Source organism: Sebastes umbrosus, chromosome 13, assembly GCF_015220745.1.
Source record: "Sebastes umbrosus isolate fSebUmb1 chromosome 13, fSebUmb1.pri, whole genome shotgun sequence".
Taxonomy (NCBI): domain Eukaryota; kingdom Metazoa; phylum Chordata; class Actinopteri; order Perciformes; family Sebastidae; genus Sebastes; species Sebastes umbrosus.
In genome coordinates, this window is record NC_051281.1 from 22,214,263 (window position 1) to 22,229,674 (window position 15,412).

The 15,412-nt window shown below is 38.8% G+C and overlaps 1 protein-coding gene across 20 annotated transcripts in view; it reads left to right on the forward strand.

The window, feature by feature from the left end:
- dachd (dachshund d) overlaps nucleotides 1–15,412 on the forward strand; it is a 138,952-nt gene that overhangs the window by 16,051 nt on the left and 107,489 nt on the right. For all 20 annotated transcript variants that reach the window (XM_037789607.1, XM_037789596.1, XM_037789597.1 and 17 more), the window contains one exon: nucleotides 13,019–13,599. In XM_037789607.1, coding sequence (XP_037645535.1) covers nucleotides 13,019–13,599 — 581 coding nt within the window. The remainder of the gene's footprint in view (nucleotides 1–13,018; nucleotides 13,600–15,412) is intronic.

Sequence of the window (15,412 nt, forward strand, 5' to 3'; positions counted from 1 at the left end):
AAAAAAAAAACATGCAGCGCAACATTACACGGCACAAAAAAAACAACAAAAAAACAAAAAAAGAAAGCAACATATTCGTATCAGCACATTTTCCTGCTCAGGCAGGCAACGCCCCGCACATTCTCCCTTCTTAGTTTTCCTGTTTGGTCTGCCCTCTTTACTTTGTCCCTTATCTAAGCATCATTCATTCCTCATCCGTGATCCTGCACTTGGCTGTGGTCTGCGTGGCTTGGCACCCTCCCATTCCTCCTTTCTACCCCACTAAAGACACTGCTCTGCACTGTTCTTTGTCTCCAACTAAAAGCAGAGAGGTTGGGGTGTGTGAGGGGCATTACTTGTTGATATTCAGCAGCCTCACCTGTTTGCATTACACCTTGCCATAATGTCTTTGTGCATCTTGATCTGCCGCTTTATGCAGCTTATAGTACAACTAGTTCATCAACAATACTGTATTTAAAAGTGAATTCTTAGATTTAGATGAAAGTTTTTCGATCTGTTTTGGTCTTTTCGTCAGTGTTTCCCAAAGAAGGGACCCCAAGGTAAATGATGAATAATTTTCTTTCGTAATTATATCATATACAGTATAAAGTCAAAGCATCTCTAAGAACGACTTTCACACTTTGGCTGTGTGATAAAATGATGAATACAATTTAATTTAATACTATATCAGTATCAGAGATCTTTTTTGTACTACACAATCTGGGGGAATTAAAGGCTTATTGCATCCATTTTGGGGTCCATGAAGTGAAAACATCCCTAAGACATGCAGAGGCATGTAACAGCATTACAGTAAGCATGAACTAGATTGCAGTTGATGTGTTCTGTGTTCCTGTAGAGGTCACTGTTGTGTGGTGCCTCTGTGTCAGATTGGGATACTATCAGCAGCCCTAATGCCTTCCTTTATGAAATCTGCACAGCAAGTGCTGTGACATTGAAATAGACTAAGAGAATGTGAGCAAGAGAAGAATTACAAAGTTAATTTTGTTTGCAAAGCCATAATGTCTCGTACAAACAACATTTTAAAAGGGAAAAGTTTGTCGGTGCTTAATCTGTACAATGATGGACAGTAATTATTTTTTTGTGCCGGTGTTAATCATGCTGTACCAGTAGTAAGTTAATTTGGACCAAATAAAGAATCTTATGTACATATGTCTGAAGGCATCTTAGAATTGTAGGATTAATTCCTCTCTGGAAGAAACACATTATGTTAATCACCAAATCCCCATATTTGTGTATCTGGGAGATGATTGTAGTGAGCAATTATGAGTGGGCTTTATTACCACAAACACAAATTAGACACTATGAATGAGTTCATCCCAAGCATTTGTATGTGCCATTTAACTCTGAAATCCTTGTTTATTAAACTCCGATTGCACATATGAATCAACTCTTTGGCATTAATCATGGAGTACAAGGGCCCAGATGGTACAATCTTAGCCAAGCTTGAATTAATACGAAAGGTTGAATCGCTGCTGCATCGAGATCCTCTCAAGGACCTTTGAAGAATGACATGAATAATCATTGTTGTTGGATGCATAGTTTACTAAGTCAGCAGAGCATAGTAACCTACTGCAAACTGAGAGATATTATAGCGCATGGCGCTGCCCTGCTTTTGATGTATTACAGTGTGGATACTAAAATGAAGAATGACTTCTTGCACTAACTCATAATATAAAATTTTAGTATCGTATAATGCACCATAATATCAGTATCATACGGTGATCATGATAACTAAACGTAAACATGGACAATGTGACACACTGATAATGGCTACACACCAATGGTTTCTTCCATTTTTACAGCCTGTTGATGCTGTTATGGTGAGCAGCTTCTCTTTAGCTCGGCTTGCATAATTTGAAGTTTGTCTTTCGGTGTTCATGTTAAAGGTGCTCTATACGATATTCAGAGCATTAATATAGCAGCAAACAACTATTTATTATGTAAAGATATAGAGGAGTAATGTCTACCCGAGCAGAGAATGAAGTCACTCTGCCTCTGTATGTGTTGTAAGCCGAGCTTCTCTGTGCTTTGTTGACATCGCCGGGCCGCCCATGCGTGTTTTTTACAGGTATGGTTTACAGCCCTAATGTTAGTTCATGTGAGCGTGCCCCACTGGCTAGCTCACAGCCGCTGCTCTGCACTGCGCTCATACGGCGGTTACAGCTGATAATGCCGTCTCATCCAACGGCGCCGTTGTGGAAGCGTAGCACCCCTCAGGTTAACACTGTTAGCTCTGTCAGCACTGTTGCCGTTGTTTTCACTGTTAGCCCTGTTAGCACTATTAGCTGCGAGCTGACGGCTCAGCTGTTGCCATGCTGAGGCAATAGAAATACTCCCAATCTCGCAATTAGCACCTTTAATGACCCGATGATCTGACATACCAGATTGGCATCAGTGCTGACGTTAACTAACTGGTTATTGGCCAGACATGAGTGATGCACATTAAATACTGTTTTTTAGTTTGCTATAAAACTGATAGGGCTGTAGTCAGCCAAAGAAAAACTTGGTCGACTGAAAGTCTACCTACTCTTCAACCAATCGATTGGTCGATGGGGAAACAAATATCTGCATGTTATCTCTAGATTAACTAAATTGGCCACAGTGCATTGAGTGCACTTATAAATAAACGTTGAAAAATATGTATATGATAAATGTTGAATAATTTTTAACCTAATTCTTTTACACCTAAATCTTAACAACAGACTCAAAGCTGACCAGTGTGCACCTGCCCATTTCTGAAAAAGTAGTGATGTGCAAGTCAGGGTTTATTAATACCCACCCGAACTGTTAGAGGGGGAGGTAAAAAGTAGAGTTTGTAGTTCATAAAGTTCATAAAGTAGCACAAGATTGCTTTCACTAATTAATAGATCTTGATATGCAGTCATGTTTGTGATAACTAAGATAACAAATTAATGTTTGAAAATGCAGTTAACAAAAGGTCAGCCTGACTACTATTTTCAATCGTAATCACTGTATTTTGTTTTATCTCATCTGTAGCGTTACTATGAATAATTCCATGTGTCTTATATTAATATCATACAATAAGAAGAAGAAGGGGAAAAGGAGGAGAAGAAACAGCAGCCAACAGAATGGGCTACCAAACAAGTGTCAAATGGCAAAACTGGTGTGTATACTACTGAAGTGCAATTAAATATATTAGAAAACCGTGTAGGATTACAACTTATTACATGAATATATATGTCACTGCCCTTTGTTCTCTACATAAATAGTCCTCCTCCACTCGCCCTCACTCGTAATGTATTCCAGTTTAGCTGATTTCCTGATTCCAAAGGACATTGCATCTCATTTCTTGTCACTTGTCTCCTAAATTCCTAAAGGTACAATTAGCATTTTGTTTGACGAAATGTTGAAAGGTTCATAGATTGATATTTGCAAAAATGTAGCAGGGTGTTTTTTTTTTTTCCAAATGCAAATTCTGACATTTATTAACTTTTATTGCAGATACTCTGTTTATGGATTGTAAAACTCTGCATAGATTTAATGGGAATAAAGTAAAATTACAATGTTTAAACACAATCAGTGTGGCAAACCAGCAAGTGTGTAATTTAGTGTTGTGTGGCAATGAAATGTTTTACGGGCCTTGATTTATGTCCTGTGCATGGCATTTCTAATGAGAGGGAGACCAACATTGCAGTGCGCCTGTGTTCCAGGAAACTACATTTACAGCAGATCTTTTTTCTCAAGAGTGTTTTTCCCCTGTGAAATAATGTCAGCACTTTCCCACCTTCAAAGTCCTTTTGTTTCCAGATCTATTAACAATTCTAATTGTACAGGAACACTTGTTAAGTAAGGCTGGTAAATAAAGCAGGAAACGCATTATTTCCTTTTAGTGCAGATTAAAGGTACAGCTATGCTGGGTTGAAACACATTAATGAGGTTTTAAATAAAAATGCTGGCAGGGAATTTACACCGCTGACTGGTTTAACTGCAGTAAGCAGTTGATTTTCCTTGATGTTAAAGGGGAACATTATTTCACCCACTAATGAAAAATACATCTTTCCACCCTCCTATCTGTTAATTAACATGTTTGTGTTAAGGGAATTTCAAAAAGGGATACAATCGCTTTCAATCTGATTAAAGTAAGTGATACATAATAGGGAGGTTGTTTTCCTTGGGTCCTTCTGTTAATTGAATAGCTTTGTATGACTTGGAATGTTTTTTCCTAGTCACAACAGTTCGCCCGGACCGAGCTGCACGGGATGCCCCTATCTTAATTACGGATCATTTTCCAAATGTGGTTCAATTTCCTCTGCAGGACAGTTTCTGTTAACTGCTATTTTTAAGGCCAATAACAACGTCAAAGCTAGGATGATTAAAGCAATTAAAGTTTCCCTTTGTTTTCTAAGCGCAGCGAGATAGGGGCTGCCTGTTTGTACAGCATTTATTAAACATTTACTAAATGGAATTGAATCTGTCATCGACGAAGTTTTCTGAGACAATTACCTTTTAGCATGGCAAACACTGTTTCACTCAGCTAACGTCTCACAGCTTATGGCTGTGATTAGCCATTTGATTTCATCAAGCCAAACTAAAATCCTCCAGCAGAGAGAGAGAGAGGGAGAGAAAGAGAGAGAGGGAGAGAGAGAGAGAGGGAGAGAGAGGGAGAGAGGGAGACAGAGAGAGAGGGAGGGAGAGAGAGAGAGAGAGAGAGAGACGGAGAGAGAGAGGTTTAAATATAATTTTACCATCGGAATTTCTCAATTAGCATACCACATTTTCTCCATTAGATAAACTGCCTTTAGAGAGCTGGCTGGTTTAATCTGTTTAATGTCCGTGTAAACTATAATCTCCTGATTCTAAAAAGAAATCCCTTAAGGACATCATTCGCATACACTCTTCATAAGACAGTTTTTGAAAGACATGATCGAGTGCGGCTTTTAAAGAGGGATTGAACAGTGACGGGTTGTTATGCCTATCATGCTTTTCTTGTCTGTGGCACGTGGATTGTGCAAGCTGTGCTTTCACTTGCGTGAGTTTAGCTAATCATTAGTAATTACGCTTTTACAAGCTTGTCCTTGCTCGAATATCGCTAGAACATAGCCGCATGAAGATTGCTCCAATAATGTATAGGTTTATATAGGTACTCCGATTGTCTTCCACTTAGTAATTCCATGAGCGTCATGGCAACAGCCTGTTGTCTCTGAAGTCATATGTTACATTAAGTCACTCCTCTTGAAAGATGGCAGTTGTCGTTCCCTGAAAGATAATTTAGAGGAGATATCGCCACGTGACATGATACATGAATCCAACTTTGATCTCAGATAGAACCCGAAGTGTATCAGGCTGTGTGTACATGTGCATCACTGCCAATCATAGCAGCGCCGGGCTGTTAGTGTATATGGATATAGAAATCAGGATTTGTTGTTATCCTATTGAACGATGAGCAGAGAGAAATCAGAGTGTTTACATGCATATCATTGCCTTCCATCATACACTGCAGGCTGTATGAATTAGGGCCTGCAAACACAGCCTCATTCTCCTTGCATCACGCCAAGAGTCACTCCATTGATTACCCTTCCCCGCTCCCAGGAAATGGCTCATGCATCTCGTGTACATTATAACAAATGTTCTCTTTGCATTACAATTGAATTGTGATTGTTATGTTCAATCAATGGGGAAAGGTCACGGGATCGCTCCTGCCAGCGCTTTAATGGAGAAGTCGATGAGGATTCATTTTAATCACTGCGGCTGTGGCAGAATGAGCACAACACTGAGAGACTGTCAATGGCCCGGTAATTACCGCTGTTTATACAGGTTTCTGCTTTAGCAATTTAGATATCCACAAATCTCTCTGTTTCTTGCACCCCGGTTATATTGGAAGCTGCGTGGCATCAAATGAAGTGCTGTAGGATGTGGGCCGTGACTACTCTAATTGTGGGTGAGGCTGGCTCTTTGAAAATGAAGTGAACTCCATTTGCTCCTCTTTTGAGCAGTCACATTACCAGAAAGCTGTTATTTTACATACTTTGTGTGAAGGAGCATTCTATTAGCTCAGCCGAATCCAAGTCTTGCCGTTGACAGTTGTATCAAGAGGTGGTAGATTGTGTATGTACGTAATTACATACGTACATTAGGTTAACTCTGCTGTAAGTGTGCAAATAGATACCGGTACTATCTTGTTCTGTAATGGCATTGCTCTTTAAGAAATTGGGATTGTATACATAAATTGAGAACTTCAAAGGTACAGTTGATGCAGACTTAATTTCCCAGAATTCTCACTTCATGTGCATTCTGTTATCCTTTTCTGACTTGTCTAACTTTTCGGGTTACTTTATTGTATGTTTCTCTTTGGTCAACGTGTTGTTTTAAATATGCCATACACATAAGGTCTTGACCTAAACTTTGTACATAAAGCTTGATCGTAAAACTCGTGAAAAAGTAGTTGGCGGAATATGTATAAGCAACAACTGTGAAGCAGAACTGCAGTTTTGCGTAGAGATGCACTAATCCGACTTTTTCAGTCTCGATACCGATAGCGATATCTGGGCTTTGGGCATCGGCCGATATCGAATACCGATCTGACACCATTGTTTAATTAATAAGCTGTATGCCTCACTGTGTGGAAGTGACTGGGATCATTCTTTTATGTTTAAGGTAACACCAGGCTTGACTTAAACATCACTTTCCTAACTTTGTAAAACAAAATGTAACAAATAAATACACAGGTAACAACATCAATTTAGTGAATTGTTATTTATTATTAAAATAAAAAAATGTACACCAACAACTTGGCAAAAAAAAAAAATATATGTATGTATATATAATATATAATGTTTATAGTATACAAACATAGAATTGAATTGAATAGATCGGCCCCATTGTCACCAATATCCGATCCAGCTTTTTGAGTCAGTATCGGCCCGATATCGGATCTGGTATCGGTGCATCTCTAGTTTTGCGTAGACTACGGCTGCAACAAATGATTATTTTGTATTATTGATTAACCCGCTGATTATTTTCTCGATTAATCATTAGGTCTATAAAATGTCAGAAAATTGTCAAAATTACACATCAGAAGTTCCCAGAGTCCAGGTGTAGTGCTGTTTTCAAATGCCTTGTGTTGTCCGACCAGCAGTCCAAAACCCAAAGACATTAAATTTGCAATGATATGAAAGAAAAAAACAACAACAGCAAGTTTAGAGTTTTTGCATAAAAAGGCCTTAAAAGAACAGTGTGTAACATTTCGGGGGCTCTATTAGCAGAAATGGAATATGATATTCATAACTATGTATTCATTAGTGTATAATCACCTAAAACTAAGAATCGTTGTGTTTTCATTAGCTTAGAATGAGCCCTTCATATTTACATAGGGAGTGGGTCCTCTTCACGGAATCCACCATGTTACTCCGCCATGTTTCTACAGTAGCCCAGAACGGACAAACCAAACACTGGCTCTAGAGAGAGCCTTACACGTTTTTACGTTACCTGAAGTCCACCGTAGTTCTCTTAAATGCTTGTGAGCGGGAACATGAGCCACAGAGTGCAAAACCGTGGTACCGCCAGACGCTGTCTGACTTCCTCCTAAAGTAGTGTTATTATGATAAGGAGGTGCCTCTGCGCGAGGTTGAACGGCGTTACCGCGGTTTTGCACTCTGCGGCTCACGTTACCGCAGTCTTGGAAAGGGAGGAGTGAGCAGAGAGCTACTCAGTTTGGTTGCAATCTGCAACCACACCACTAGATGCCGCCAAATCCTACACACTGTACCTTTAAATGAATAACTATCAAAATAATTGCTGATTAATTTCCAGTCTTTTCAGCTCTAAAAAATTATATATTTTAGATTATGACTTAAAAGTTAGTGGTTCTGATCAGAAGAATACAGAAACTGCCATTAAACACTCAGTAAGTTAACATCATGAGAGAAGCCCTACACTGTTATTTGTAATTAGAAATAAATTGATGAGGCCGGTGTAGAAAATTATCACACACCCTCCACCATCAGTGTGCTCTCTGACATCTCCCCCTCACCCCCAGTGGCATGTTTGTGTTAGACGGTGTCTAAGGATAGATGGGGTCAAGGCAGTGTAACCTTGGAGAAACAAATATTCATGATCAATAAGTGCTTTATTCCAAGCATCTAAATGATTCTTATGTCTGAAGCTGCTCCACCCCCCCCTCCCTATTTGCCCATGCGGAAAAGCAGTTTGAAGATTTATGCGGACGAGGTAAAAGGACATTTTAAAAGACTACACAGTATCACTGCTTTCAAATGTCATGTAATCATAGGTTAGGGGAGAGTGCTGGGCGCACAGAGCTAAGTGATGTTACAGATAATGAATTGCCTCTGAAATATAATACATCGTGAGTATGATTCTTTGTTCCAAGCTCTGTACACCAACTCTGTTCAATTAAAGTTATTTATCTCTCTTGTTTTTCAAGTTCATCAATTATATTGTGATACACTTAATGTCCATAGGAGGATGATGTATGATTGGTCTAATTATTTCTTATTCACCATGCTTTCTAAAGCATATCAATTTTGTTAATACCATGTAATTAAAACACGTCAGTGCGCTACAAGTTGCCGGCTGTATTAATGACTATGAAAATTATTTTAATTAAATAGCCAATTATAGAAAAATCCTAACCATGAGAATTGACATTTAAATGAATTCAATTTAAATTGCTTTTCAACATTGTTTTATCAACGCTTTATGGGGTGAATAAATTATTACATCAAACAATATACTGTGTCATTGATCATACACAAGTCTTGTCCCATATCCATACATTTTGAAACACTTTCCTGATGCCATACATCATGCCGGGTGATTACATTTTGACATAGTCATTTGTTTACTGCAATCTCATCTGCATGTACTGTACTTCTGTGTACTTTTAAGGAAAACTCTGTTAACTGTTTGTGTTACTTAGTTGACCAAGTATTCAGTCACACTGGGAACTTCATCCACGGTACTAATTTTTTAACTATTTTTGCAAGGACACTGCCACTACTGACTGTGCCTGAGGAAAATATGAGACCTTTTTGTCACAAGTAAATAATTTTCTTAGTAGGCTGTTGCCTTTAAGATAGGTTACCTATACATGATTTTTTACATGTAGTAGTGATTTTACATTTGTAAGTACTGTGGTGTAATGTACAGCACCATGTTTACAGACTTCATATTTGTGCTACGCTGTGTTTTCATAACCGGGGTCAGACTCATGGAGCCCACCCAGTCTGTTGAAAGGCCTTTGTATCTAAAACATCTTACACATCCTGTGGTGCCTTTTAATACCTATTAGGCTACTCAGGCTCATATCTTTTTTTTTCTTTCCTGCATAATGTTAATGAAAGTCATTTTTCAGACATTACAAGCACAATGATTTGCAGTTAACCCATGCAAACAAGAGAAATAGTGGGCAAACTGTTGTGACATTCATTGTATATAATGAAATCTTAATATGGTGCATATTTAAGTGAAAGGTTAGCAACATAAAGGGCAAATGGATTGCCTGGCAATGAATTTTAAGCAGCTATTGATTTTACACTACAAGCTACCTCTTTCCCTGAATGATAATTTTGAAAATGGCACACTGCTTATCTTAAAGCTGATCTGACACAACAGGACAACAGGAATACACAGAATATTAAGGCAAAATGCACGCCGTGATAAGCCACACCCTTCCTGATATGCAACACACTCATTCCACCTAATGAGAATACATGGTAAGGGCTGATATACTCTCCAAAAAATCAGCTAATGCCAATAACAGCAGTTGGACAATTTTGATAAAAACAGTGCGACACAAAAGTAGAACTAAGAAAGCTGCGGCTTATACTTTCATATATGTGTCTCAAGAACCAATGGTTATTTGGAAATGTGATGTAATCTCATGAGCGCTACAAAAAAACAAGCTTCCTGCAAACCAGAGTTCAATAAGTTCACTTATCGTTTTCTGCCATACCTTGAATTACACATAAAAGTATTTTTACTGGTCCTATCTAACATATTTAAGTCCTAATTTTGACAGTGTGATCTAGTAATGAATTGTCCAAGTTAGGATTATCCAGCTGCGTGTTTACATAGTTCACTATCTTAAAATTGTCTGGTAAGAAAGGCAGGAAGAAAGGTATTGTAATTCCTGATGTGCCACAGTGGTTAAATACATGTGTAAACTCTATATGAGCTCTTATTGTACATGGACTTGACCCTACCCCCCATGATCTAGTGCTGCACTTCCTCTCCTCTCTGCCTTTATCCTTCTTTCCTGTACTGTCTGAGATTGAGAGAAAGTTTGAGAGCTAGCTGGGTTAAGCTGCAGCTTAATACTTGGCAGCATAAAGTAGTACAACCCTTAGAACGAGCTGGTGTTCTGTCCGGAGGTTGTGCAGTATGTGTACAGTGGCTAAAGTGGACACTGCATCACTGTGCAAGACACTCAAAAAGTAAACAATTACCATTTTTAGGGCTGTTTAAATTATGATTTTTTTTAGGTTTTAACTCAGTATTTGCCAGTGTTCTCACACCACTTCAGATTCTTAAATGTGATGGGCTCTGGCAATACAAAGCTTTTGGTTTCCCTCATGTACAGTAGTGCCTCTTTATCTACAGCTAATGTGAGTTCATTAACAATTTCAACACTGTTGCCAAAGTTCATTTGGCATTGTTTGACAGGGTCACGCTCACCTGTAATTTTTTACATAATAAAGTATAAAGTAATAGTTATGGGTATTCAACTTGAAATAGACCGTGAGTGGAAAACAACTTCTGACGTGACACACTGCACATAGAGTGATTAAGTATGCACCGATATCGGATCAATATCGGGGCGATACTGACTTAAATAGCTGCCTCAGATATCGATGACATTCAGGCCGATCCATTAAATTCAATTCTATGTTTATGTACTATATACGTTATATGCTGGAATTTGATTCTTGTTTGAGTTTTGACCAATTTGTTGCTGCATTAAAAAGGTTTACACATGAATTGTAATTAATGTAAATAATTCCTGTTAATTTTGAAGATTTTTAACCAAGTTTCTGGTATTTCTGGCGATTTATTATTTTAATAATAAATAACAATTCCGTAAATCTATGTATCTATGTATTTATTTTGTTACATTTAGTTTCACAAAGTTAGGAAAGCAATGTTTAAGTAAAGCCTGATGTTGTCTTACACATTAAAGAATGATCCTAGTCTGTTCCACACAGTTTGGCATACAGCCATATTAAGTAAACACTGTATTGGATCAGTATGTGATATCGGCCGATTCCCAAAGCCCAGGTATCCCTATCGGGACTGAAAAAGTCAGATCGGTGCATCCCTAAGAGTGATACAACTTTTACAATGCATTCTGTTGGATATTAGTGATTACAGTCAAATTTTATTATATTATTTATTCAACTCGACTTCTATATATATATATGCAGTACACACTGTAATATAATAATGCATTTTAGTTTGCATACAAAACAGTCCACCTCAAAACAACCATTGCCTCATGTTGTGTCATGCTCTTACTTCATACAAAAAGCTACTTTGACTGTGTAAATACAATAATCATGAAGGACTAATTGAATTAGGCATATTTTCCTCTCTCACGGATGGGGGTGTAGTTTAAACAGTGACTCATACTGGCATGCTCAGTCAGAAAATATGACAATTATGACATCAGAATTAAAGTAAAAAAAAAAACAGTTAATGGCTGGATGAAAAAAAAATTGAGTTGTGCAAAAGGACGTAATGTGCAAAAAAGTGTTTTCCAAACATTTTGATGCTTATTGATCAACTGTCAATAAGGTCAGTGTGCATGGTGCAGTGTTTGAATACTGTTAGATAGCACCTGTTTGGCTGTTGGATGTGTTGTGAGAACCAGAAATAACTGTTAAGTGAAATTGCAGATATACCTTGTGTGAGTGCACACTTTTTTCTTTTTTTTTTTACCACTCATACTGGCATGCACAGTCAAAACATATGACAATTATGACATTGGAATTAAAGTAAAAAAATAGTTAATGGCTGGATGAAAGAAAAATTGAGGTGTGCAAAATGAAACTTCAGGATGTAATGCGCAAAAAAGTGTTTTCCAAACATTTTTGATGCTTATTGATCAACTGTCAATAAGATCAGTGTGCATGGTGCAGTGTTTGTATATAATGTCAGATAGCACCTGTTTTGGCTGTTGATGTGTTGTGTGAGGACCAGAAATAACTTAACTGAAATTTCATATATACCTACCTTGTGTGAGTGCACACTTTTTTTTTTTAACACTCATACTGGCATGCACAGTCAGAAAATATGACAAGTATGACATCAGAATTAAAGTAAAAAAAAAAAAACAGTTAATGGCTGGATGAAAGAAAAATGTAGGTGTGCAAAATGCTTTTTGAACAGCTTCAGGATGTAATGGGCAAAAAAAGTGTTTTCTAAACATTTTGATGCTTATTGATCACCTGTCAATAAGATCAGTGTGCTTGGTGCAGTGTTTGCATACTGTTAGATAGCACCTGTTTGGCTGTTGATGTGTTGTGTGAGAACCAGAAATGACTGTTAACTGAAATTTCAGATTGTGGAGTGCATGCTTTTTTCTTCTTTTTTTTTTTTTTTACCACAGATGCAAATTTTCTACACGATTATGATCACATATAACCGGATCTCTCTTATGTGGAATAAACAATTTGAAGAAACATTTCAGTGCATAGCCAGAGCCCAGTTGATCTGTTCTTCAAAGGCTTCTTCCACTGTCCCCTAGCTCCTCCCTCTCTGTACCGTGTGACAACAACAACTCATCCACAGAGCGGAGCTGCACTTTTCAGCTCATTTTCCTCCTGTCATTCCTCCTCCTATCTTTGATCATTGTCCCGCCGCTCAAAAACCCCCCCAAAAAAACACCCCTCTCACTCAGCACGCCTTTTTTTCCTTCCTCGGCATCTCTTTTTACTTCCCCAACTTATCTGAGGAGCTAAACTCCCGTGGATTCTTTCATTTAGTGGGTGTCTCGGCTGGTTTTATATACTTTGAACTTCGGCTACTCCTCTCCTCCTTGTAGGTGACCATGGCCGTACCGGCTGCTCTGATCCCACCAACTCCTCTGGTCCCACCGCCTCCGATCTCCTCCTCGACTCCCTGCGCCACGACGTCCCCGCCGTCGACAACTTCATCACCGTCTCCATCCCTCCTGGCACCCCCGCCACCATCCTCCTCCTCCGGTGGACAACAGAACCTGTTCAGATCAGAGCTCCTCGCCACCGGCAGCCCGGGCATCCCAAACGCGGGTCTTCCTCCGGGCAAACCTGTCTACTCGACCCCGTCTCCTGTTGAGAACATACCGCAGAACAACGAGTGCAAGATGGTCGAGTTGCGCGGTGCCAAAGTGGCGTCTTTCACCGTGGACGGCTGCGAGCTCATCTGCCTTCCGCAGGCTTTCGACCTGTTCCTGAAGCACCTGGTCGGCGGACTGCACACCGTCTACACCAAGCTGAAGCGGCTGGAGATCACGCCGGTGGTGTGCAACGTGGAGCAGGTCCGCATCCTCCGAGGGCTCGGCGCCATCCAACCCGGGGTGAACCGCTGCAAACTCATCTCCAGAAAGGACTTCGAGACGCTGTACAACGACTGCACCAATGCGAGGTTAGTGGAGAAGCTTCTGCTCATTTGTTTTGGCTGAAATGTCTCCACGGATATAGCCGTGCGTAAAAGGCGCAGGAGAGCAAAGGAAGGGGGAGACATTTTCCCCCTTTTTATAAAACAAGTGGTTCACAAGTGATGACATTAATTTAGATATCTGTTGTTATAGCGTGTGAATAGTTTCAAACTCCCATCAATGTGCTCGTAAGTTGTCTGTTTGGAGGCCGGCGCGCAACATCAGTGAAAAAAGTTCAGTGAAAGTTTTTTTAACACGTGCAGAGCAAAAGCTGTGCCATGATGGATAGCCTGTCTGCCTCAGAACAAATAAATCGATAATGTAGGCTATACACAACGGCTGAGTTTCTCTCAATGCTGTTGAATAAACTTCAGGTGTAGAGCTGCCACTGATAAAGACATTTACAGAAATAAGACCTCCTTCCTTTACTGTAATTCCTCTTAATTTAAGGGAAACTTTTAGCTCAACTTATTTCAAATGACTCTGGAAAGAAAACTAGGCTATGTCTTTTATTACATGCCCTTGCCACAGGGGCAATATAATTTCAATTATGATAACTTTTTTTTTTTTTAGAAAGTAAACAAGACAAACCCACATTATTAACAGAATTATATGACATGGAATATTTTTTTTTAATTAATTGCCTTCTCAGTATTGAGTACATTTTTAAAGGAGGTTACAGTACACACGACTCCTGTATGACTGTATGAAGCCAGTTTATTTTCACACTGTAAATGCTAGGGATAATTGTCATACACACATATGATAATGTACATTAATCAAACATCCTTGATTTGTATTAAACAAGAAAAATTATATTACAGTAAGTGAGTTAAACGACCACACGTGAAAATTAATGCCATATTACCAAATCAAATATTTTGAGCTTTATGTGTTTTAATATGGAGTGATTTAAGTGAGGATCAATATTTGATTAAAAGCCATTTTTACTGTCCTGTTGCTCCCAGCTTTGATGTATCGCTCAGTCTCACAGGATGGTTCAGCCTGGTCAAATTTACCATCTTACCTGTCACTATGATTGATTCCATATTGATCTCCTACCCAGAAATGAGCTGGAAATGCAAATATGATGGAAAGGCTCACATCAGTGGGGAATAGCAATAAACACTTTGAGTCACTTGGTTGTCTCAGTGTAAAAAGCATGCAGCCTTTTGGAAAATTATAGTGTGAGATTAATCTTAGTTCTGACTTTTGGATGCATGCTTAGTGTAACAAGCACATGTGGAAAAAAAAACACATGCACACGCAGAAGTTGCTGTGCAAACAGACAATTTTTTATGTACCATTTTGTGGCATTAAGATCTATATGTGTGAGAAATGTTAATACATTTTGATCCTCAAAGTGTACACACAAAGTGTACTATCAATGCAAAATCAAATCAACATTTTGAGGAAGAGAGAGGGATATTATATATAATTGTAAAGCTTTTTTTCTCATATAGTTTATTAATTTAAATGATTATTTAGTAGCTTACATTTTTTCTATCATCTTCTTTTTATGCTTGCTTTGATGCAATCAGCCTCACACATCAACAGTATACATACAATATTTGGAGCTTACATATATGCTTCAGCTCCATATTTCTGTTCTTGTTGTAATCGTCTAAACAACTCACCTGTCAGGCATCATTTACATAAAGCATCAAGGGAGCAGAGCACCCCCCCCTCCTCTATATAGAGAAAAACATGCCGTGCCGGTGATCCTCTCCTCAAGCCTGGCGTGGGGCTTCAGGTGACAAAGTATGTGGTTGAACCCTCCGGGTTGTCAATGGGGGGATG